Source organism: Crocuta crocuta, unplaced genomic scaffold, assembly GCF_008692635.1.
Source record: "Crocuta crocuta isolate KB4526 unplaced genomic scaffold, BGI_CrCroc_1.0 scaffold20, whole genome shotgun sequence".
NCBI classification, from domain to species: domain Eukaryota; kingdom Metazoa; phylum Chordata; class Mammalia; order Carnivora; family Hyaenidae; genus Crocuta; species Crocuta crocuta.
In genome coordinates, this window is record NW_027527932.1 from 1,955,924 (window position 1) to 1,980,414 (window position 24,491).

The 24,491-nt window shown below is 37.7% G+C and overlaps 1 protein-coding gene across 1 annotated transcript in view; it reads right to left on the reverse strand.

Annotated features, from left to right (window-relative positions):
- The window catches only part of MTFR1 (mitochondrial fission regulator 1), a 62,473-nt gene that overhangs the window by 18,295 nt on the left and 19,687 nt on the right, over nt 1–24,491 (reverse strand). Inside the window, exons 2-4 of the mRNA XM_077751827.1 lie at nt 19,727–19,869; nt 13,712–13,810; nt 628–749 (exon numbers count right to left, since the gene is read on the reverse strand). Coding sequence (XP_077607953.1) covers nt 628–749; nt 13,712–13,810; nt 19,727–19,792 — 287 coding nt within the window. The 5' untranslated portion in view covers nt 19,793–19,869. The remainder of the gene's footprint in view (nt 1–627; nt 750–13,711; nt 13,811–19,726; nt 19,870–24,491) is intronic.

A 24,491-nucleotide genomic window follows, 5' to 3' on the forward strand; every position in this document is an offset into this window, starting at 1 on the left:
GACTGCCGGCTCAGAGACTGGAGCCTGTTTCAGTCTGTGACTCCTCTCTCTCTGACCCTCCCCTGCTCATGCTGTCTCTCTCTGCTAGAAATAAATAAAACATTTAAAAAAAAAAAAAAGAATGAAGAGTTGAATATGCTGCATGGCTGTTTATCAGACTGTAGTCAATAATTTATTCAGGCTCTTTCAAATAAATAAAAGTGCCTCTCCAACTCTTACACATTATACCCTTTGAAACAAACTCATCTTGACACAGTTTTTAGGAAGCATTCTCCAGTGATTAAACAAAGTCCCTAATATGACCCACACTGATTCCTCTGCCCCAATAAAATCATCTTAATTACTTATCTAATCAAATTTGTGATAGTTGTTTCTGGTTTCATATTAAAATTCTGAAGGGCAGGCAATTCTATAACTCATAAGGACTTGAGACAGAGTTATAGGTCTCTAGGAACTTTATACCACTAGCTGAGTCTTTAAAATGGACAGAAAAGAAGGCCACCTAAGAAAAATAAGTGGGTTAGTTACTAGAGATCCGATTAGGCTACTAAAATGAAATACTGCAAATGTATCACCTTTTAAAATAATAAATACTGCATCTCAGCTCTGAGAGCCTTTCAGACTAACCTTTGTCTTGTTGAACACTCTTCTTCTTCTTCTTCTTTGGCTACCCATCCAACATCAGCAAAAGACACCACTGCATCCTCTCCTGGAGGGCTAGGGCTCCATTCTGTTGTGGGGCTGGTAAGCTGTAAGTTACAAACAGTAAAGTTGTTTGTCACCAAAGTGTTAGAATAAAACTTTTTAATCACCTAAAGGAAAATCAGCAGCTCTGGTGTTACAAACACATGAACAGTTTCTAACATTTCCATGGAAAGTTCCCACAAAAGGGAACATCAGTTATGTTGTATTGTTGCCTAATAGGCTTATGACAATCCCTGAATTATAATTTAACTTCATTCAATTTTTATTTTATAGATCAAATGAGACTGGCTTTAAAAACAAACCAAAAGGGCACATGGGTGGCTCTGTCGGTTTAGCATCTGACTCGTGATTTTGGTTCAGGTCATGATCTCGTGGTTTGTGGGTTTAAGCCCCGACATAGGGCTCTGTGCTGACAGTGCGGAACTTGTTTGGGATTCCTTCTCTCCCTCTCTATGTTCTCCCCAGCTTGTGTGCGTACTCTGTCCCTCAAAATAAATTATAAAAAAAATAAAAAGTCTTAAAAAAAAAAGCCAACAAAAACCTGCATTCATACTAAAATATTATGAAAATTTTTATAATTTAAGCATTAAAAAATCAATTTTTCTAAATCTATTTAGTCAAAACAAGTATAATAACAAGAAAATAGCAAGTGACGATCTGTGCTAAATCTGAGAATGTTTTAAAATGGATTAACATATAGATATGCTGTTAAAATGCTGAAGATACATTTTTTAAAGAATTCTATAAATGTTTATTTTTGAGAGACAGAGCATAAGCAAGGGAGGGGCAGAGAGAAAGAGACACAGAATCCGAAGCAGGCTCTAGGCTCTGAGCTTTCAGCACAGAGCCTGATGTGGGGCTCAAACGCATGAATTGTGAGATCATGACCTGAGCTGAAGTAAGATGCTTACCCAACTGAGCCACCCAGGCGGCCCTGAAAGTACTTTTAAAATCATTATTTTTAAAGACAAGTACTATTTATATTAAAGAACAAAAAAACAAAAATAGCAGAACAGAATTCTCCATTTAAAGTTTAACCACATAAATGAACAGAATATTCTGAAATACAAAGAAAAAGCATGCAAGTTCTGATATTTACTTTGAAAAGTAGATGGAAAGATAATTTAATTGAATTAAATTTTTCTTATAAGTGTAATGCTTCAGAGCCAGATGGCCAATGACTAATAATTTTAAAATAAAGTTATCAGATTAATACTTCCTAAAAGTTAGTAACACTGAAGTTTAAATAAAAAAGAAAATGCAGACTTTTTAATTGAAGAAAAAATTAAAAAGGCCAAAGAGATTTATTTATTGACATTTGTTATCAGAAAGGTTGTGCTGTATATAAAAAAAATGCTCAGCATCACTCATCATCAGGGAAATACAAATCACAACCACACTGAGATACCACCTCACACCTGTGAGATGACTAACAGGAACAACTCAGGCACCAACAGATGCTGGTGAGGATGCGGAGAAAGAGGCTGTCTTTGCACTGCTGGTGGGGATGCACACTGGAGCAACTGCTCTGGGAAACAGTAGGGAGGTTCCTTAAAAAATTAAAAATAGAACTACCCTACGACCCAGCAATGGCACTACTAGGTATTTATCTAAGGGATACAGGTGTGATGTTCCAAAGGGGCGCATGCACCCCGATGTTTACAGCAGTGCCATCAACAACAGCCCAAGTATGGAAAGAGCCCAAATGTCCATCTACGGATGAATGGATAAAGATGTGGTATATACACAACGGATTATTACTCGGCAATGAAAAAGAATGAAATCTTGCCATTTGCAACTATGTGGATGCAACTAGAGGATATGAGGCTAAGCAAAATCAGAGAAAGACAAATATCATAGGACTTCACTCATATGAGGACTTTCAGATACAAAACAGAAGAACATAAGGGAAGGGAAGCAAAAATAACATAAAACAGGAAGGGGGAAAAACATTGGAGACTTAAATATGGAGAACAAACAGAGGATTACTGGAGGGGCTGTGGGAGGGGGGATGGGCTAAACGGGTGAGGGGCAGTAACGTATCTACTCCTGAAATCACTGTTGCACTATATGCTAACTAACTTGGGTGTAAATTTAAAAATAAATTATTAAAAAAAAAAAAGAAAGGTTGTAAGCTGACCTATGCTCTTGTTTGAACCTTCTCAATACTATCATTGACAGATCAGGCTTTTGGAAGCTACACTTAAATAATGCTTCTTCCTCAAAGGTAAAATATAACATGCAAACACATAATACTGAAACAGTTAAATATCTTTAATATTATGAATAAAATTTTAATTGAACATACTGGCTACTAGCATGTACACCCATTCTGGTACTATAATTATCTAACATTATCAACTTGATAAAGCAGCATTAGAAAACTTTTATTTTAATAAAATACTAAGAATTTCAAGTATTTAAAATGCCTTAAATTATGGCTTCTGGGGAAGACAAAGGTACAGGCACCAGGGAAAACAAGCTGTATTGAAGGAGTAATATTTAAGGATCTAATCCCAGGCAAGAACAAAAAATAAACAAAAACTAATAATGGAATTAAGATGAAAAGACTTTCAAAATACAAATGTTTTAGGGGCACCTGGGTGGCTCAGTCAGTTATGCGTCCAACTTTGGCTCAGGTCGTTATTTCACAGTCAGGAGTTCGATCCCCATGTTGGGGTCTGTACTGACAGCTTGGAGCCTGGAGCCTGTTTTGGATTCTGTCTCTCCTCTCTCTGCCCCTCCCCACTCATACTGTCTGTCTGTCTGTCTCTCAAAAGTAAATAAATATTTTTTAAAAGTTGGGGGGGGTAATAGCACTGCTATTGCTGGGCTCTAGGATCATTTTCTTTTTAAGTTTTTGAAGAACCCCCACACTGTTTCCAGAGCAGCTGCACCAGTTTGCATTCCCACCAACAGTGCAAGAGGGTTACTTTTTCTCCACATCCTTGACACAGGAGAGCTGATGCACAGGGGCACCTGCACCCCAATGTTCACAGCAGCACTTTCAACAACAGCCAAATCATGGAAAGAACCTAAATGTCCATCAACAGATGAATGGATAAAGAAGATGTGGTTTATACGGACAATGGAATACTACTTGGCAATGAGAAAGAATGAAATCCTGTCATCTGTAACACCGTGGATGGGTATTATGCTAAGTGAAATTAGTCAGGCAGTGAAAGACAGATATCATATGTTTTCACTCACATGTGGATCTTGGGAAAGTTAACAGAAGACCATGAGGGGAAAGGAAGAGGGGAGAAAAATCATTACAGAGAGGGAGGGAGACAAACCATAAGACACTTAAAAACAGAGAACAAGCTGAGGGTTGATGAGGGGTGGGAGGGGGGGGAAAGTGGGTGATGGGCATTGAGGAGGGCACTTGTTGGGATGAACACTGGGTGCTGAATGGAAGCCAATTTGACAATAAATCATAAAAAAAGAAAGTAGGAAAAATTTTTTAAGACAAATGTTCCAAAAATTTTTTAATGTTTTGTTGTTTTTTTTGAGAGAGAGAGAGAGAGAGAGCACGAGCGAGCAAGCATGAGTGGGAGAGGGTCAGAGAGAGAGGGAGACACAGAATCTGAAGCAGGCTCTAGGCTCTGAGCTGTCAGCACAGAGCCCAACACGGGGCTTAACTCATGAACCATGAGATCACGACCTGGCTGAAGCTGGACACTTAACCAACTGAGCCACCCAAGCACCCCGATACAAATGTTTTAAAGCATGTAGGTGACGAGATCGGGCGCGTTCAGGGTGGTATGGCCGTAGACTTAAAGCATGTAGGTGAATAACTGGCCATAAAAGAAAAAAGAGTAAACACTTTAGGAAGTACACTGTCAAGGCATACGATCAAAGAAAAATCAAAAACATTTTTCTACTTCTCTCCCATAACATTTTAGAAATTTATCCAAATAAGTCAATAAACACACTGCTATTTAGTCAATGGGTATCTTACAAAACTTAAATTAACATAACTCAAAAAGGCATCACATCTGATCTTAAGAGCCAGAGAAATCTGGCAATATTAGTCGTATCCACTATTGAAAACAGAATGATGGGGGTCCCTGGGTGACTCAGTACGTTGAGAATCCAACTTTGGCTCAGGTCATGATCTTACAGTTCATGTGAGTTTGAGCCCCACATTGGGTTCACTGCTGTTAGCCTGTCAGTGCAGAGTCTTGCTTCAGATCCTTTGGCCCCCTCTCACAAAAATAAATAAATATTATAAAAAATTTCTAAAAAGTAAAGAAAAAACAGAATCATGTATTAACATTCCCATAACACTGTAATAGGGAGACTCCAAGTGGGTTACATGGAAATCCTTAAACAGAAGGTCTCCAAGTCCTGTGGAAACTCCTAGAAGGAACAGTAGTTAATGGGGTATTTTGCACAAGTGAAAGATCAAAGAAGTAAAAAACTGAATGATGCCTTCCTAAGATGCTAGCTCAAGAGGATCAATCGGTTTAGAACTACTTTAGATAACAAAATTGTAGGCTCAGTCGGTTAAGCGTTCCACTCTTGATTTTCTCTCAAGGTCATGATAATCTCACGGTTGTGAGATCAAGCCATGTCAGGCTCTGCACTGGGCATGGAGCCTGCTTGGGATTCTCTCTTTCTCCCTCTGCCCCTCTCCCTTGCTCATGTTCTCTCTTAAATAAATTTTTTTTTAAATGGTAGTAAATAAAATGTTATTTCAATACAATTACTAATTTGTAGGAAAAGGGGTATATTTAAGACAAATAAAATGAAGTTTTGGCCTCAAGACTTCTTACTTTCCCACCAAAGTTACAAAAATTACAGTTCTCTTCCTAGATATTTTATAAAAGGAGCAAAATGATACTTTTCTATAAATGTTTTTTAAAAAAAATTTTTTTTTAATGTTTTTTATTTATTTTTAGGACAGAGAGAGAGACAGCGTGAGCAGGGGAGGGTCAGAGAGAGAGAGGAAGTCACAGGCTGAAACAGGCTCCAGGCTCTGAGCTGGCAGTCAGCACAGAGCCCGACGCGGGGCTCGAACCCACGAACCGCAAGATCATGACCTAAGCGAAAGTCGGACGCTTAACCGACTAAGCCACCCAGGCGCCCCTAAAAATGAATATTTAAAAATATAAATCAACCCATTTTTGTAAAGATCAAACAATGTATCTCAATTTTACATCTGTAGTACCTTCAACATATTAAACATGAAATGGTGCTTTCTGCATAGACTTAAAAAAACAAAAAACCAAAATTTTCTGTGACTTGTTTACAATATTACTTAGAAATGATTGTATGTAGTCACCAAAATAAAACCATGTCTATATAACATGTGTTCAATGAGATGAAAATACTGATACTGTCAAGAACCAATTCCAGAATTGATCATATCTGTATTATTTCTAATGGACCTCCTGTCCCACAAAACCGTCATCTTAGTATTTACGTCAAGTATGTATAGAACAGTGATTTATGCTATTAAGTAACAAGCAAACAAACAAAAAGGCTACCAAAGTCCCCGGGGAAACGAAACTCATCCAAAAGACAAAATAAAACTGAAACCACTCATATTTTTCTAAAAGGCCATTTCAGTTGTTGAAATGTGCACTGAATAACAAGAATGGAACAGGAAAGACAATTCACTTAATGAAGCACCAGTTAAGGTAGCATCAATGCAGGCAGGGGGCTGGCGGCGTACGGACTGTGGGAAATACAATTTAAACGCCACGGCTGACGTGCACGGGTGATCAACAGGAAGTCTGGAAAAGACAAAGCCGACTTACTGACAGTTCCAGCAAGGTCCTGTTCTATCAGAGCTATTATTGTGAAGAGGGGGGAAAAAACCCACAGTGAAGAGAGAATAGAAATTTCTTTTTTCAAAATCAAGGGCATCATAAGATTTAAAATTAAAATTAGTACTGACTGATTTGTAAGCATCCAATTCCTTCCAGAAAGTATGAAAAATATTTCATTCAGAGCAAAAATTCAGTAGTATTGTATTTTTACTGTTTTTAAGAAGTTTAACTCAACATCTGGTACAACTTAAATTATCCAAAATTCAATTATGTTTCAAAGATTTTACTACAGTAACTTTAGATAATTTTAAATATTCTGATAACCTAAAAATATACCAAAACAACTAATTTAACAAAATGCATGAAAGAAAAATACAAAGCTTGTATAAAAGTTGAAATACTTAGAACAAAATATTAGAAGAGCTAATTTTGTCCTAATGTGACTTTTCATAAAATAAATATACTGGTACTAGGAATTAGGATTATCTCAGTTTCTTGCCAAGAAGGGTATACTAGTAAATAGACTCAGTCTATTTTCCCATCATTTGTTTATATTCCAATGCAAAACATGTAGTCTTAAAAGCGACACAGCAAAATAATAATCTTTAAGAAGTTAACATAAAAATCTCTACACTTGTACTAAGAGATTTAATTCTTTTTCTACCAGTTCCTCTCATAGAAAAACTGAAAGCAAAATTTCTGTATTTTAATGAAATGACATACAGTGAGCCCAAGAGGACAAGCGGTAAAGCTGCGTAAAGAACACTACATGCAGTATTCCAGCCAAGACTCAGCCACTCATGTCTCTGAGTAGAACGGTCACATTTGAAAAATCGAGCATTTATTAAAGCTTTCTGTTCATCATGTGCCTAGAACGAAGGAGGCTAGGAAGAGAAGGTGAGGAGGAACAGGGACAGGAAAGACAGCAGAGAGACAAAGGGAGAGGAATGTGTCTCTCTCTCAAAATAACCTAAGGTAAGTAACAGGATCCCCAGGAGAAACTAGTCTTTAGGAAGTAAATTACTGAGAATGAATAAAACATCACCATCATTCATTGTTTACAGACTTAGGCTTCAAATTACGGTGCCACGCTACCATATTTATAAAACATAATATTGTATCTGAATCTCGTTCTTAAGAACGACCATTTTAGAGCTAAAATTACCTAGAAGTGAACATCACAGAGTATGACATCACATGCTAGCATATTCCAGAATATTAAAGAGTAACTGAAAAAAAAGTGTTAAGTTTAACAGTTATTTTTAGTACTAATCCAGGCACTTACCTTCACATGGCTCAGGCCCCACAGACCACCATACCCATGAAGCCCCACCAGCCCTCTCAGCTCCTCAAACAGTAACTTCTGTCTTGCTGGTTCCAGAACTTACGTACATATTCTCCCTTCCATCAACTCCACCCCTCGCCCCAACTCTGAAGAGCTGGCTCTTTCTAATCTTACCTATCATTCCTCCAAATGGGCCTTCCAGAGAAACCATCATTATTACCCTCTCCCACGCTATACTACGTTTTCCTTCACTGCAGTTAGTATAACTTGCAATTAGATGTCTATTAGAATATTTCCTTGTTAAATCTCTCTCCCACTGAATCAAATCCCAATAAGGGCAGAAATCATGCCTTTTTGGCCCAGCACTGATTAACAGCCCCTAGAATAATGTACAGATTTCAAGATTATTTGCTAAAGACGGGGTGTGACAAGTGGCTATTTTATTTCCAGGTTTCGTCATAGTGGGTGAACTTTAGTAAGAATTTCATTCATTACTTTTTTGTTTACAGAACATTCCCTCCACAGTTCCAACAACACCTAGCAGCCCCAGGAACGAGGCTGGGGCAGGGTTTCAACAGGGAAGGAAGAAAGTCCAGGTTAAATCACCCAGAGGTCAGTTACAAAGTAGGAAGGCCAACTTCTACACCACGGCCAAGGGGCCCACCCCACTTTTTCTGGTAGTATTCAAGACCACCTTTATTTAATTCTTTTTGCCTTACGGTTCTTTCTTTTTTTAAAATTTTTAAAATGTTTATTTAGTTTTGAGAGCGAAAGCAAGAGCAAGAGAGAGTATAAGCAGGGGAGGGGCAGAGAGAGATGGGGAGACACAGCATCTGAAGCAGCTCCAGGCTCTGAGCTGTCAGCACAGAGCCCGATAAAGGGCTCAAACCCATGAATCGTGAGATTATGACCTGAACCAAGGTGGGAGGCTTAACCGACTGAGCCACCCAGGCACCCAAAGGATTTTTCATAAGTAATATTTATCACTCCAATAAGCTGCTTCTGGTCCCACATTTTTTCTTTAACTCATACAATTTAAAATTTATAAAAATGCACCCCCAAAGTGCTTTTATAATGATTACTTTTGTAACCATCAGATAATTATGTTACTGCTTTAAGGAAAACTTTCTGTGGCAAAATGCTAAAATACAATCTGTACCTCAAGTCTTCACCTCAGGTGCACAAGAAGCTCCTCAAGAGGTTAAAAAAACAACAACAAAAACCCAGATAAACAAACAAACCACACACACACACACACACACGCGCGCACACACACACGTATGAAATTGATTTAGTGAGCTTTGAGTGGGACCCATACTCTTTAAAAGCTCTGTGATTTTGCAAGGGAGGTGAGCATATAAAACTACTTGGCAAGGTGGGGCCTGGGCACAAATATTTTTTAAAGCTCCTGGTGATTTAAATATGCAAACAGCACGGAGAACCACTGCGAATGATAACTTCGGCACCCATTCCTCTCAATCTCCCAGAGCTCACTGCTTTTTCCAGTTCTTCCATGATCTGAGTTTTTCTTTTGGTTTCATGAAGCTGGAAAAAGTACTAGGAGAGGAAAAGAAAAAACAAAAAGCATCTACTCTCTCACTTTGTCTTAACCTGGGTTCCTACTCCCAAGGGGGCCGTAACAGCCAAATACACAAAATGCTTGTGGCCAGATGTGTAACTGTGACTCAAGGTTGAAATGTACATGTCTGAAAGCTATAGAAAGGCCAAGGAAGTTTATTTTTCTCTAATTAAAGCAAATGTGAAGGGTCTACTACAACAATATAAAAGATTCTGCACAGCAAAGGAAACAAACAGAACTAAAAAGGCAACCCACTGAATGGGAGATTTGCTAATGACATACCCAATAAAGGGTGAGTAATCAAAATATATAAAGAGCTGATACAACTCAATAACCAAAAAACAAATACTCCAATTAAAAATGGGCAGAAGACATAAACAGACATTTCTCCAAAGAAGATATACAGATGGCCAACAGATACATGCAAAGATGCTCAATATCATTCATCACCAGGGAGATGAAAATCAAAACTACAATGACAGGGTACCTGGGTGGCTCAGTTGGTTAAGCATCTGACCTTGCTCAGGTCATGTCACCACTGTTCGTGAATCCAAGACCCACATCGGGCTCTGCGCTGATGGATGGCTCTGAGCCTGGAGACTGCTTTAGATTGTGTGGCTCCCTTTCTCTCTGTCCCTTCCCCCACAGAGTGCGTATGCTCCCCCTCTCTCTCAAAAATAAACAAACATTAAAAAAAAAACAACAACCTACAATGAGCTATCAACTCACACCTGTCAGAATGACTGAAATCAAAAACATTTTGGGGCCCCTGCATGGCTTAGTCGGTTAAGCATCTGACTCTTGGATTCAGCTCAGGCCATTATCTCAAGGTTAATGAGTTCAAGCCCCACATCGGGCTCTGTGCTGACAGCGCAGAGCCTGCTTGGGATTTTCTCTCTCCCTCTCTTTCCACCCCTGCTCTGCTCATGCTCTCTCAAACAAAAACCAAAAACGCATTTTAACAAACAGTAAGTGTTGGTGAGGATGTGGGAAAAAAGGAAACCTTGTGTCCTATTTGTGGGAATGCAAACTGGTACAGTTTACCACGGAAAACAGTATGACGGATCTTCAAAACATTAAAAAAAGAACTATTTTATAATCCAGAAATCACACTACTGGGTATCTACCCATAAAATACAAAATCACTAATTCAGAGGGACACATGCACCCCATGTTTATAGCAGAATTATTTACAATAGATAAATTACGGAAGCTGCCCAAATGTCCATGAGCAGATGAATGGATAAAGATGTGGCGTGCGTGTGTGCGCGCGTGTGCGCACACACACACACTGGAATATTACTTAGCCATAACAAAGAATGAAATCTTGCCATTTGCAAGGACATGGAAGGAGCTAGAGAGTATATAATGCTAAGTGAAATGAGTCAGTCAGAATAAGATAAATGCCATATGATTTCACGTACATGTGGAATTTAGGAAACAAAACAAGCAAGCAAAGGGGAAAAAAAGAGACAAACCAAAAAACAGACTCTTAACTATTGAAAACAAACTGATGCTTACTAGAGGAGAGGTGGGGAGGGGGATGGGTGAAAGACATAATGGGGATTAAAGAGTACACTCACCATGATAAGCACTGAGTAACGTATAGAACTGCTAAATCACTTTATCTGAAACTAATATAATACTGTATGTTAACTATACTGGAATTAAAATTAAATACTTGGGGCACCTGGGTGGCTCAGCTGGTTAAGGATCCAACTTCAGCTCAGATCACGATCTTGCAGCTTGTGAGTACGAGCCCTACATCAGGTTCTATGCTGACAGCTCAGAGCCTGGAGCCTGCTTTGGATTGTGTCTCCCTCTCTCTCCCCTCCCCTGCGTATGCTCGCTTTCAAAAAACATTTTTTTTTAAATATAAAAACTTAATTTAAATAAGTAAATTATGAAGGTCCTAGAGATCCTTTTTGAGTCTAAAGTAGACAACCAATTTCTAGCACTCACAAAATGAAGTACTAGAAAAGGCTATGGTGTTATTGGCAAGTCTTCTTCAAATAACAAAGCAAAGAAATACTTTGCCTTTTACACTTATTGCCATATTTTATTCCCAGTCCAAAATTTATTGTGCCCATTAACTGGATTAAGTGGATTAAGGTGTAAATAAACGTGCTGGTCTATGTTCTGACTGGTGACTCTTATAAATCTAATTTGTAAAATCAGGGAGTTGAATCACCTGGGTAGCAAGCAAGTAAGTTAATGTCCTATTCAACCGTCAGGTGGCAATAATAATGTACTCATGCTGGACTCCTAGACAGTCCAAATACATTCCCTATCAATCAAATCCCCAAATGAGCCAGAAAAATAGCAAAAATGGATTTTTAAGTTTATTACTCTAATTGCATGTTTTTTAAAATCCCACATATTTACATTTTTGATAGATGTAGTTAAAGAAAAAGAGAAGATACGAAGGAATAATAGCCAAATTAAAATATCTAATTAGCAGATAAAATACTCACTTTAATATTGACCTTGAATTTGAAGAGACTCAGATGCTAAATAAAACCACCTGGAAGTTAAAATCTCATTATAAACAAATGTCTTCTGTCTCCCACTATATTCTCAAGTAGGCCACCAGTATTTCTCCTCTATTTATCCATCTTTATTCAAATGCAGCTCCTATACTAAATCTAGTATTCTCAATCCCGCTCATACTCTTTTAGTAACATTGAGAATGAGACTCTCCCCAAGAAACTATACTTGGCTCTAGTATTTCAGCCCATTAACTGTCAAGGCAGATTTGGGCTTTTACTAAAAAATACTAGATTATCTTCATGTCCTTCTACATATCTCTAGCTACATGAACACAAATGTTGCAACAAGTTCTCCTGCAACTAGGTTAAGTAGATACATAAATATACGAAAAGAAAATTTTATAGGAACTGAGCAATCAGAAAAAAGTTAATAAGCCTCAGTTAACACAGTAGTTATTTGAAAGAAGTTGGCAAATGAAGCAATCAGCAATTTGTGTCTAACTGAATTGAATCCTCAGAAATTGTGCCTGAGAGAATTACCACTACAGATTTCTACATTTTGATTATTTTTTTAAAGCCTATAAATTGATTTTAAAAAATTATTTCTTGGGAAGTTCCAATCTGTCAATTTCTAGACTGATGCATAAGAGTTTTTCAGTCAATATGCAAGCAGGTTTATGAATGCGCACAGCAATGAACAACCTTGTTAGTCAACTTGAACAAATGCTAATTTCTACCACTTACTTAGGAACAGATTTTTACCTCTACCTACGAGGAGTGCTGACTTATGAGAAAGACAATATCTAATAAGCTTTCAGGGGCACTTCTGAGCCATGATTATGAATTAAATGCATCTTCCACATTTCACATGCTAATCTATTATTTAAAATTGGTATACATATCTGCTGAACTTTATATTCTTAAATGTTGCATTGAAAGGTTTTGTAGTATTACTGTTGTAAAGAATTACTTAAAAACAAGAACATGTCAGGGACGCCTGGGTGGCTCAGTCGGTTAAGCGTCTGACTTCGGCTCAGGTCATGATCTCACGGTTCATGGGTTCGAGCCCTGCATCGGGCTTTGTGCTGACGGCTAGCTCAGAGCCTGGAGCCTGCTTGCAATTCTGTATCTCCCTCTCTCTGACGCTCCCCTGCTCACACACTCTCTCTCTCTCAGAATAAAAGAATAAAAACAAAAAAACAAGAACATGTCTAACACTATTACAACAAAAAGGAACAAAGCCCAAATCAAGAAAATAACAATTTGTCTGTAAGCAAAGAGCAGAGTTGCTCTCAGTTATGGGCCCTAAGAGAATACTACGACCTAAGCATTCAGAAATATCTCAATTAGGGTTCACTGAAGTCATTCTGAGAACCACAATTATCTCTTTATCTTGACACTGTTGTTGCCCAGGCAATGGTTCCTACAATTAATGCTAAGCTTTAAACCACGGATGGAGAAAGCAACTTACGAGGCATCCAGAGATACATCTAAAAATAAACTAGGGGAACAAAGCGGCTGTCCAGATAAGAAGGTATAATAACTTAAGAAAACAATGGTGGTACCTAAAACCCCCTAAAGTCACATAAGGCCATGTCCAAGGTCACCTGGGAATTAACAACTGCTTGGCTTATGATACGCTTCTAAATCTTTGTATATGTATTCATTCTTAAGAAGGATAAATGTCTTAAAGAGCTTTAAAAAGCTTGAATAATCACTACACAGAGGAAGTAAAATTAGACTTTACTATAGTTTTATTGTCTTCTATTGATAGTAGCATCAATGGGGGAAAGGTTCTAAAATACTTCTAAAGCTGTCTTGACTATTTGTATTTCTAATGCACATGTTAAGTTTTGAAACATATAAAATATAGTACCTGAAACTGAACTCTTGGACACTGGATCAGAGATAAATTAGTACCAATTTTCCTTACGATACTTCGAGATGAACCATATGGCTTCCCAGACCAAAGTACCTGAGGAAATAGGAAAAACCAAAAGTTTAATTATAAGGGTTATAAAACTATCACTGCAAAGAACTGGACAATTAATTGTACAACATTACTGACACATTAATTATGGAATCAGAATGCCTTGTTATGGGAAATGAGCTAGTATTTCTCAAGTAAAATTTAAAATATATATATTTAGCTGGTTATGATTAATACAATAAGGTTTAATTTAAGGCATTATATAATAAAGAATAATAGTTGTGAAACAATTACATTTGGAGTAAAAACTTTGCATTTGCATTTGCACTATGTTTTCATACTATTCTGCAAAGGAACACTTTTTATTGCCTCTGCTATAATTTTTAAAGTTTTAGAATTTTAAATACACATACATTTTTTTTTTAAAACTATGAGCTTCTGTTATAACGAACTTTTCAAAACAAATCCAAATCAGTACAAAGTTTGGAATCTGAATTTGTACTATTTGGGGTGCTTCATTTTTTGCTACACAAAAATGTCTGCTTAAGGGGAGTGTGGGCCAAAATCCAGCTATACTGCGTCTTATTGTGAGGCCTTATCCCCAGGAAAAAGGTGGTCTTTTCCTAATTTACACAAAAGTACTACGTGGGCTTGTAGTGATCCTAATGAGCAGAATTTTTCAGATGAAATCACAGTACACACAGGACATTATGCCATGCTTAAAGCAAAAAACCCCCAAAAGCAGAAAGCAAACAAAAAAACCCCACACATGTAGAATGTTAAATCATTATAAAGTACCTGGAAACTTCTCCCCAAGTATATGATTTTTCCTTAAAGAGAAAAACTATCCATCTGTTTTGAGTGCTACACTTGAAAGCCTGGGCAGAGAGGCAAAGAGAGCTGGTATGCTATTAAAAGCAATTTAGAAAGAAAAGAATGAGAATGATATGACTTAATTCATTAAATTTTAACATTCAATCACTTCCTAAAACTAAATAATACCAAATCAGCTGGCATGTATTCTGAGCAACAGACAGTGACCCCTTTTTAAGTTACTCCATGGCCATTCTAATTTAAAGAATGAAATTACCTTACCATACGCAGAATGACCAAGGAATAAATAAATAGCAGTGGCTCCAACACATAACCCAAATTAGACATTTAAACCATTCTAAAAGCATGCACAACTTGTAAAATGAGCATATAAGTAATCTGTTTTCTTAGATTTTAGCAACCAACCAAATCCAATTACAGATAACAGTATGTCTCAATGTGACGATACTGGGGATATATATGCCTCCAGAACATGCCTCAGCTTTTATATAATTCACCACTTATATGCTCAAAGTTTCACTATTACCCGAGAGAGTTCTAGGAAGTACTGGAACCTATTCTGGCTACTACAACCAACAAAAACTATAACTTGCTTTGGAAATATAAATTTAGAAGATGGTACACACTGGAAAATCAGTAGAAAGATGACATCGATACTGAAATATGAATATTAAACAAAGAATATAAGAGGCAAAGCTACTGTGAAGCTTAGAAGGGAATTACCTATAATTCAGGAATGCAAATCATTCACACCAATGATCATACAGAGGATTATCACACAAATAGTGTTAATAACACAAGAGGACTAAGAGAAGAAAAATCTCTTGACTAGCTAGAGAAAAATGGGAAGCATCAGTGTTACCAATTCAGCGTAAGGCCAAGAAAAAATAAGTTCATGGGCAAGTAATTCTAAAGCCATATTTAAGCAAATTCTACCTTGTACATGTTCATAGGTCTTCATCGTTTAAAAAGAAATCACAAGGCAATAGCAACTATACCATTCAATCATTCTCTTCTTGAATCTTGTATTTAGCCACAAGTCAAAACTCTCCTATGATGTAGAAGTAGTGAAACACTACACATCACACAGTGTGATAGTTACAGAGTCTACAGCTAACCTCCCACATCCCTCCAGTAAGCAAAGAGCTTAACTGGAGTTGGAGAGGACAGAAAGTTCACAAAGAAAAATGTGAAAAGGATTTGCCAAGGTCAGGAACTAATGTTTCTGCCAACTTTTAGCATTTGCTGCTATGCATGCTTCAGGGCTAAGTTTCAACTATTATCTTCCCATCTGTTTAATATCAGAAGGAAAGAAAACCAGGTGACTTCTATAAGAGAAGGTGGCCAAAGATTCAGCTTTTACCTATAAGGACTAAGTAGAATACTCAGGATTCTTATACAAAGTTAAAGGACAGAAAATCTGATTGCTTTATGTTATTCTTTCCAGTACATGCAGTAGACTAACAATGTTCTTCTGTCACCTGTGAATTGCACAACACCTAGCACCAGAGATACGAAGAAAGGCCTATGTAAGGTAATGACTGGAATACTGAGAAACAAGTCATAAAACCTTCACTCAACTGTAGGAAACAGTAAGGGAAAGAGCAGCTAACTTCCAGGAACTCTAAAACTAGGTCCTACTTTATTTTTTCTACTTAGTTCTCACAGAGTGGGAGAAATTGAAAATGGCTGTGAAGAAATAATGAACAGATGGCACTGAAAAGTCACCGTCTGTGCACTGGGGGACAGCAGGGCCCAAGTGTATCTCCTTCCCTAGGTGGCGGCTGAACTGCTGTCTTGTCAGCATACTGCAGAGGGGAAGACTTCCTCTAACGATAAACTGTCATTAGTGTTTTTTCAGATTTAAGAAAGGGGGCAGGAGAAAACCGCCACTGCCAGACACTTTAAGAAATAAGAATTCAATTCCATTAGAAAATAATTAGTTATTAAACAGAGAAACTCTGCTTTGCTTTATTTATAATGACTACTGACAATTTAATCACGGATCTGTGTGCATGTGTGTTTGCGTGTCTGGGTCTAGTAATGACAGTCCATAACATTTAGCAACAGTGTTTGAAAGTGATGACAGCAAGGAGGAGATGACAACAAGAAAGCAATTTGTTCTTTTTTAACACTGTGAAACGCTATTGTAGAAGTGCTGAAGTGTGAGCTTGGAATCTGAAGCTATCATCTGTCTCATCGCGATGACTGTACTCGAGTTTTATGTGGTGATTCATCTGTTATAGTCTAGTTTAATCTATATTACTATTTGAGAGGTACCATTTAGCAGGAAAAGTACAAACTTAATTCTAAACAAACATATTTTTCTCAAGATAAGTTATTTAATGTTAATACAAAGGTCCTTATTCCGGGGTCCACATATCCTTGAAATTACATGCAAAACTGTGTGTATATACAATATTTTTCTGGAAGAAAGTCTGTATAATTAATCAAAATTTCAAGGAGTCTAGGACCCAACAAAGTACAAATCCTGAACTCCAAGGGAGCCAGGGGAAAATCCACAGCGTGTGTTGGGGAGGGGGGTAGAGATAAGAAGATGAAACTCTGTAACAATTTCAAAATCCCCAATTAAAGATAACACTTCCCTCAGGTCTCGTTTCCTTACTCTAAACTCCTAGCCACATTCACCTTCTTCCTCCGCAGCACAAAAGGTTACAATTCTTAAGTATTACTGGAAATATATTACTAATACAAATTAGATATCTGCTAGAACCATGGTTATACCTATAAAACAAAAAAATGTTTAGTGAACATACATAATTTATGCAAAAGAACTGAGTACAGTAAACCAATCAGTGACAGCTATTACATCCAGTGGTGCTGATATGTACAGAGAAATACAAAGAGCTAATCATCGTGGTTGTTCTAATGGCAAACAAAACCCTAATCTCAAAGCTTGTATTTTTTCTGTTTAAGAAGATAAAACATGTAAAGGATGAAGGTAGTCTCTGCTCTTGGAATCTTTGATTAGTATCAAGTTCATTAGCAAACCAATGGGAAAATATGTATTTATCACTAAAAGAGAGAACTAAAAAGTTTTATTTCTGCCCGAAGTAAAATCTTGGTAGACTATATACTTATTTACATTTAGTCAGCACACTGAGATCTAAGAAACTAAATAACTCCCAAGGATCAAATTCCTTTCTTAGAAGAAAACTTGTTTTTATATAGATTTTCAATTAACTCATTGAAGTTGATGATTATACACTACATAAAAAAACAATCTTGCAGTCTCTGGGGTGGCTCAGTCAGTTAAGCGACTGACTTGATTTCAGCTCAGGTCATGATCTCATGGTTTGTGAGATCAAGCCCCACATCGGGCTGCGCGCTGACAGCATTGAGCTTGCTGGAGATCTCTCTTCCAAAGTAAACAAACAAACATTTAAAAAATAAAATCTTAAAAAAAAAATAAAAATAAAAAATAAAATCTCGTTCTGTTGCTAATACGAAGGGCCCTTAACTGTGATTACAATACAGGGAATAAGTTAATGCTCTGTTACCCGGTCCATTTTTTGATGGATGCATTTTACCACTCAAAACGAACAAAGCTAAATTAAATGAACAAGCTAAAGAATGTGTTATCTGTTCCTGAAACAAAAGTCTGCACTTTTGCCTCAACCATCATTAGTTACATTTGCCTGACTTGGGCCAGGGATGGGGGTGAGTGACAGAGCAAACCATGGAAAATTAAGCATTACTGAATGCAGCTATACTAAGTACAAGCCACTGGAGTAGCTGTTTGACACACAGTCCTTTAATCCACAGGCTAACTCTGCAGTAGCGGTTCTTACCTGTAATCCGTAGATGAAGAAAGTAACTGGCAGAGACCAATTTCACACCCAGAGTTGTTTGAATCAAGGACCTATGATCTTTCCACTAAAACTACACTTTCTGTTTTTTTAAAGTAATCTCTATGCCCAACATAGTGCTTGAACTCATGACCCTGAGATCAAGAGCTGCATGCTCTTCTGACTGAGCCAGTCTGGCAACCCTCCACTAAACTGATTTCTTACTAAAATTGGAAATAAATAGGAATCATAAATTGTAAGGCTTGGCTCCTCGGGAATTTTAGGTTGCAAAAGCTTCCCCATCTTTCTGAAACCAACAGAAATTATTTTGCTGTCAGTACTGAAATGTAAATCTACTCTATACAGCCAAATGGTGGTAAATGACAAATGAGAAACACAGTATATAGCTGCCTTAAGTGAAGTCCAAAACAGAGCAAGATGTAACTGAAAAAATGAAAATAGTATTAACTTCACAAATCATTTTTCTACTGCTTCTTCTCAAACTAATAATCTCAAAATTATGCAGATATTTAAATAGGTATTTTTATGTGGTTCTTTGCTTTTTATCTCCAAAGAAAATAGATGTAATTTTGAGGGGGTGGAGGATTTAAAGTTTAACTTTCTCTTAAGACATGAAAAGACAGAAAATAAAAATAAGAGCCAAAGTAGTGTATTAAAAAGTATACCCATATTCAATTTATGTAACCGGCCTGTATCTTTAACAAATAAAATTTAATCCCACTATACAGATGCAAAACATTGAACCTGAAACTAAAAAACAAATATTGCACAAAATACATCTAGCACCACTGTTGCTCTAATAACTTTACACTGGATCTAAAAGTAAAAAATATGCATCAGTAGAAAATACTTCAAATATCAATATCAGAACATCTTTGGCAAAGAGTATTATACTAATTTTCTCTTTATATCTATAGTTGTTATATTTGCAGAGACGTGACTTACCTTAAACAGCTGTATGATAAACCACATTGTAACAGCATTCAATATTAATAGTTCAACATCGAACATTCAGAGTTGTCAAGTGTTAGTCAAACATATTTTATTCAGTGATTTCTATATACATTTTTTTCCCTCACTGCTAACAAATGCATTGCTCTGAACAGTCACATGAATGTTGGTGCATTTTCAATGTCCCTCCAGTACTTAGGATGCTAGGTAAAGATTCACTTCTATGACTTAAATAAACATACTGAATTTAAAATGTTGGTCATATATAGATTTATTTCACTTTCTCAGAAAAAAATCTTAAAACATATAAATGTCCGGATTTAAAAAATTAATTTGGAGCACTCACCGATTGCATGCTTACTCCAACCTGTTGAAAAACCATCCTAATTAGGCGCTTAATCCAGCCAAGCATTTAGATGGCAAAGTCTCTCCAAATTTGCATTTCAAGTACTTCAGGCATACATAGCAGCACATGGTCCAATAAGCACACTAAAATTTTAAAATGCAAATACTAAAATGAAATAATTGTTATTTAGAATCTTTACTGTCTGCAACATGTCTCACAAAGTTCTAGTCTAAAACATTTTAAAACTTAGCATGTAGTTTACTTAAGAGAAAACAAATTTTATTTGTGATCAGTTTTAAATAAATAGTACAATATTTTTTCAACAATTTTTTTTCTGGCCAGGTTTCTTAGTTGGAAGCAATAAAAAAAAACCCACTGTGGCTAATTTAAGTAGAAAATATTTTTATGAAAAGATGTCTGGTAGATAACAACGTTTATAACAGATAACTGATATAGAGGCTACACAAAGCCAGGAAAGACACCCCCCACCCCCACCCCCCACAGAACGGTCTTCCAGTTCCCACGTTTCTGCCTCACTGGCTCCTGAGTTGCTGTCCATACCGATGGCATTGCTCGGCCAAATCTACCTGGCTATAGTTACAAGCAGATTCTGCCTCTACCAAAGCCATAAAGGAATTCCGGAAATATGGAACAGGAACTCAGATGCTACAAGGTCAAAAATGACAAAAGTCCTTCCACACTACTGGCACTAGAACCTCTGCCCTCACCTCCTTCTTCCCATCAATATACTGTATATCTGATAGAATTAATTTTTCAGAGAGCATGGGGGGGGGGAGAGGGGCAGAAGAAGAGAGAAAATCTTAAGAAGATTCCACGCTGGCGTGGGGCTTGATCCCATGACCCTGGATCATGACCTGAATCAAAATCAAGAATCCGGGGCACCTGGGTGGCTTAGTCGGTTAAGCGTCCAACTTTCGCTCAGGTCATGATCTCGCGGTTCGTGGGTTCGAGCCCCGCGTTGGGGCTCTGTGCTGACTGCCAGCTCAGAGCCTGGAGCCTGTTTCAGTCTGTGACTCCCTCTCTCTCTGACCCTCCCCTGCTCACGCTGTCTCTCTCTCTCTCTCTCCTAGAAATAAATAAAACATTTAAAAAAAAATTAAAAAAAAAAAACAAAAAAAACAAAATGAAGAATCCGATGCTCAACTGACTGAACCACCCAGGCGCCCCTGTACCTGACAGAACTAAATTGTTAACTTGTTACACAGCTTAAACCAGTTTGCTGAAAGCGCTGGTCTCCAATGAAACAAAGAGTTTGAACAAAACTATGTCGATGTGTTGCTTCCTCATCAAAGCAGTCTTGATAAAACCAAACTGTTGAACAAAATAGTTCAGTGCACTTATTAAGTATTCAATATTACTAAATGTACTTAGTAATATATTTGATTTACATTCTGATGCAAGCTCATTCCATTATGGACCACAAAAAAAAAAAGGGTTTATGTTCTACACTTAGAGGAAACCTTTATGAACAATTGGGGGAGGGGGAGATAAAAGGTGCCACAAAATACCAGACATTGGGTGAAACATGAACTACAAAGAGCCAAGTCCTAATGACAGATGAAAGTCTGTAACAATTCTTAGCACTGGCAAAAATGTATAATTTACCGATAACCCTGAAATGGTCATGACTAGAATTTTGGTGAGACAGAGATACAGATAAATTTTAAGGTCAGCAATATCTATTACTGCTTATAAAAATGCATACTCTGAGAGTTAATGGGGAAAAAAATAGAAAAGGTCCAAAAATAATATCAAAGCTGACCAAAAAAAAAAAAAAATTGGTTGGGAGGAAATAAAGATGGTTTTATGTAGGATTTGAAAACCTATCACTTTTATATATACATATTTTTTTTTTAACCCTTTTCTTTAAGTAGGCCTAATGCCCAAAGTGGAGCTTGAACTCACAACCTTGAGATGAAGAGTCACACGCGCTACCAAGTAAGCCAGCCAGATGTCTCCAAGATGAAATTTATTTTTAAGTTTTATTTATTGGGGCGCGCAGCTGGCTCAGTTAGTTAAGTGTCAGTCTCAATTTCAACTCCGGTCATGCTCTCCCGGCTCTTAAGACTGAACCTCACTGTCAGCGCAGAGCCTGCTTGGGCTTCCCCCTCTCTCTCTCCCTCTCTGTCCCTCCCGAGCTCACACGTGTGCATCTTCTCTCTACAAATAAACAAACTTTTAAAAAATTCTATTAAAGTTTTACTTATTTAAGTAATCTCTACACTCCATGTGGGGCTCAAACCCATAACCCCAAGATTAAGAATCACATACTCTTTCAACTGAGCCAGTTAAGCACCCCAGCCTATCACTTTATTTAAATGTAACTTATACAGAAAAATACACAGATTTTAAGTGTCCGGCTTGATGAATTTTCATATATGTACAGACCTATGTAGCCACCACCCAGATCAAGATATAAAACATTTCCGAAACCCCAAAAGGCCCCTATCTAAGCACTGTTCTAACTTTTAATTTATTTTAATGTTTTATTTATTTTTGAGAGAGAGAGACAGCATGAGCAGGGGAGGGTCAGAGAAAGAGGGAGACACAGAATCCAAAGACAGGCTCCAGACTCTGAGCTGTCAGCACAGAGCCCGATGCAGGGCTCGAACCCACGAACCGTGAGATCATTACCTGAGCCCAAGCTGGACGCTCAACCAACTGAGCCACCCAGGCGCCCCCACTATTCTAACTTTTAAAAAAAATGTTTATTTTGAGAGAGAGATGGGGGTGCCTGGGTGGCTCAGTCAGTTAAGCATCCAACTTCAGCTCAGGTCATGATCTCCAGGTTCACGGATTTGATCCCTGCATCAGGCTCTGTGCTGACACCTCTGAGACCGGAGCCTGCTTCAGATTCTGTGACTCCCTCTCTCTCTGACCCTCCCCCACTCACACACACAAGGGAGAGAGAGAAACCCAAGCAGGCTCCACCTTGTCAGCACAGAGCCCATTGCAGGGCTCAGTCTCACAAATCTCAGGATCATAACCTGAGCCTAAATCAAGAGTCAGACACCCAGCTGACTGAGTCACTCAGGCACCTCTACCACTATTTTAACTTTTATGAGCATTTATTAGTTTTGCCCACTCTATGTATTCTTTTGTGTCTGACTTCTTTCATTTAACGATGTCTGTGAGATTAATTCAAACGTTTGTAAATCATAGTAACTTTTTGTTGCTGTGAAGTACAACACAATTCACTTACCCAATTTACTGTTCATGAATATTTGGGTTGTTTCCATTTTTTATCTATTACAAATAAAGGTGCTAAAATAATTCTTGCACATATCATAGAAAGGTACACATAAAAACTCATTTCTCTAGAGAATGTGCTCAGAAGTAAAGCTGCTACATCACGAGATATACATACAGACAGTCCCAACTCACAAATGGTTCAACTCAATTTTGTCTTTACAATGGTGTGAAAGCAAATACACATTCAGTAGAAACCATACTTCAGATGTTGCATTTTGATCTTTTCCTGGGCTTTCAACACATGGCAGACAGTCCCACGTGACGCTGGGTGGCAGTGCTACAGCTCCCAGGCAGCCACGGGATCCCAAGGGGGATCAGAATAGACTTCTGGCCTTTCTGAAACCATACAACCATTCTGTTCTTCACTTTTAGAATGGTATTCAACAAATTGCATGAGATATCCAACACTTTAGTATAAAATAGGCTGTTGGATGATTTTGCCCATTTGCAGGCTATTGTTCTCGGCACATTTAAGGTAGGCTAGGGTAAGCTATGATATTCAGTAAATCCAGTGTACTAAATAAACGCATTTTAGACATATGGTATCTTCAATTTACAACGGGCTTATGGGGACAGAACATCATCATCAGTCCCGGAAGACCTGTATTAAAAAGATATATGGCTCCATCTTTAATGGAAACTAACATCTTTCCAAAGGACGCTCTGACAAGCAAGTAAATGAGAGAGTTCTAGCTGTTCTTTGACAGTCTTTGTCAATACTTGCTTAGTATTGTTGGGGTTTTAAATTTTGGCCATTCTACTAGGCTCTTTACATGTTTTGGGGGCGTTTTGGTATCTTCTCCAAAGTATCTTTTTTTAAAAAATTTTTTTAACATTGGTTTATTTTTGAAAGACAGCATGAGTGAAGAAAGAGAGAGAGAGGGAGACACAGAATCTGAAGCAGGCTCTGGGCTCCGTGGTGTCAGCACAAAGCCAGACGCGGGGCTTGAACCCACAAACAGTGGGATCACGACCTGAGCCAAAGTCGGATACTCAACCGACTGAGGCACCCAGGCGCACCTCCAAAGTATCTTTTGCTCATGGATAGGTCAACCAGACAGAAAATCACTAAAGAAATAATGGACTTGAAAGAAACTTTGGACCAGATGGATCTGACAGATATATTTAGAACTACATCCTGAGGCCAAGGAATTTACTTTCTTCTCAAGTGCACATGGCACATTCTCCAAGATAGATCACATACTGGGACATAAAGCAGCCCTCAATAAATATAAAAGAATCGAGATCATACCATGCACACTCTCAGATCATAATGCTTTGAAACTTGAAATCAATCACAGGAAGAAGCCTGGAAAACCCCCAAAAACATGGAGGTTAAAGACCACCTGACTAAAGAATGAATGGGCCAATCAGGCAATTAGGGATGAAATTAAAAAATATATGGAAACAAACGAAAATGAAAACACAACAATCCAAAATCTATGAGATGCGGCAAAGGCAGTCCTAAGAGGAAAGTACACTGCACTCCAGG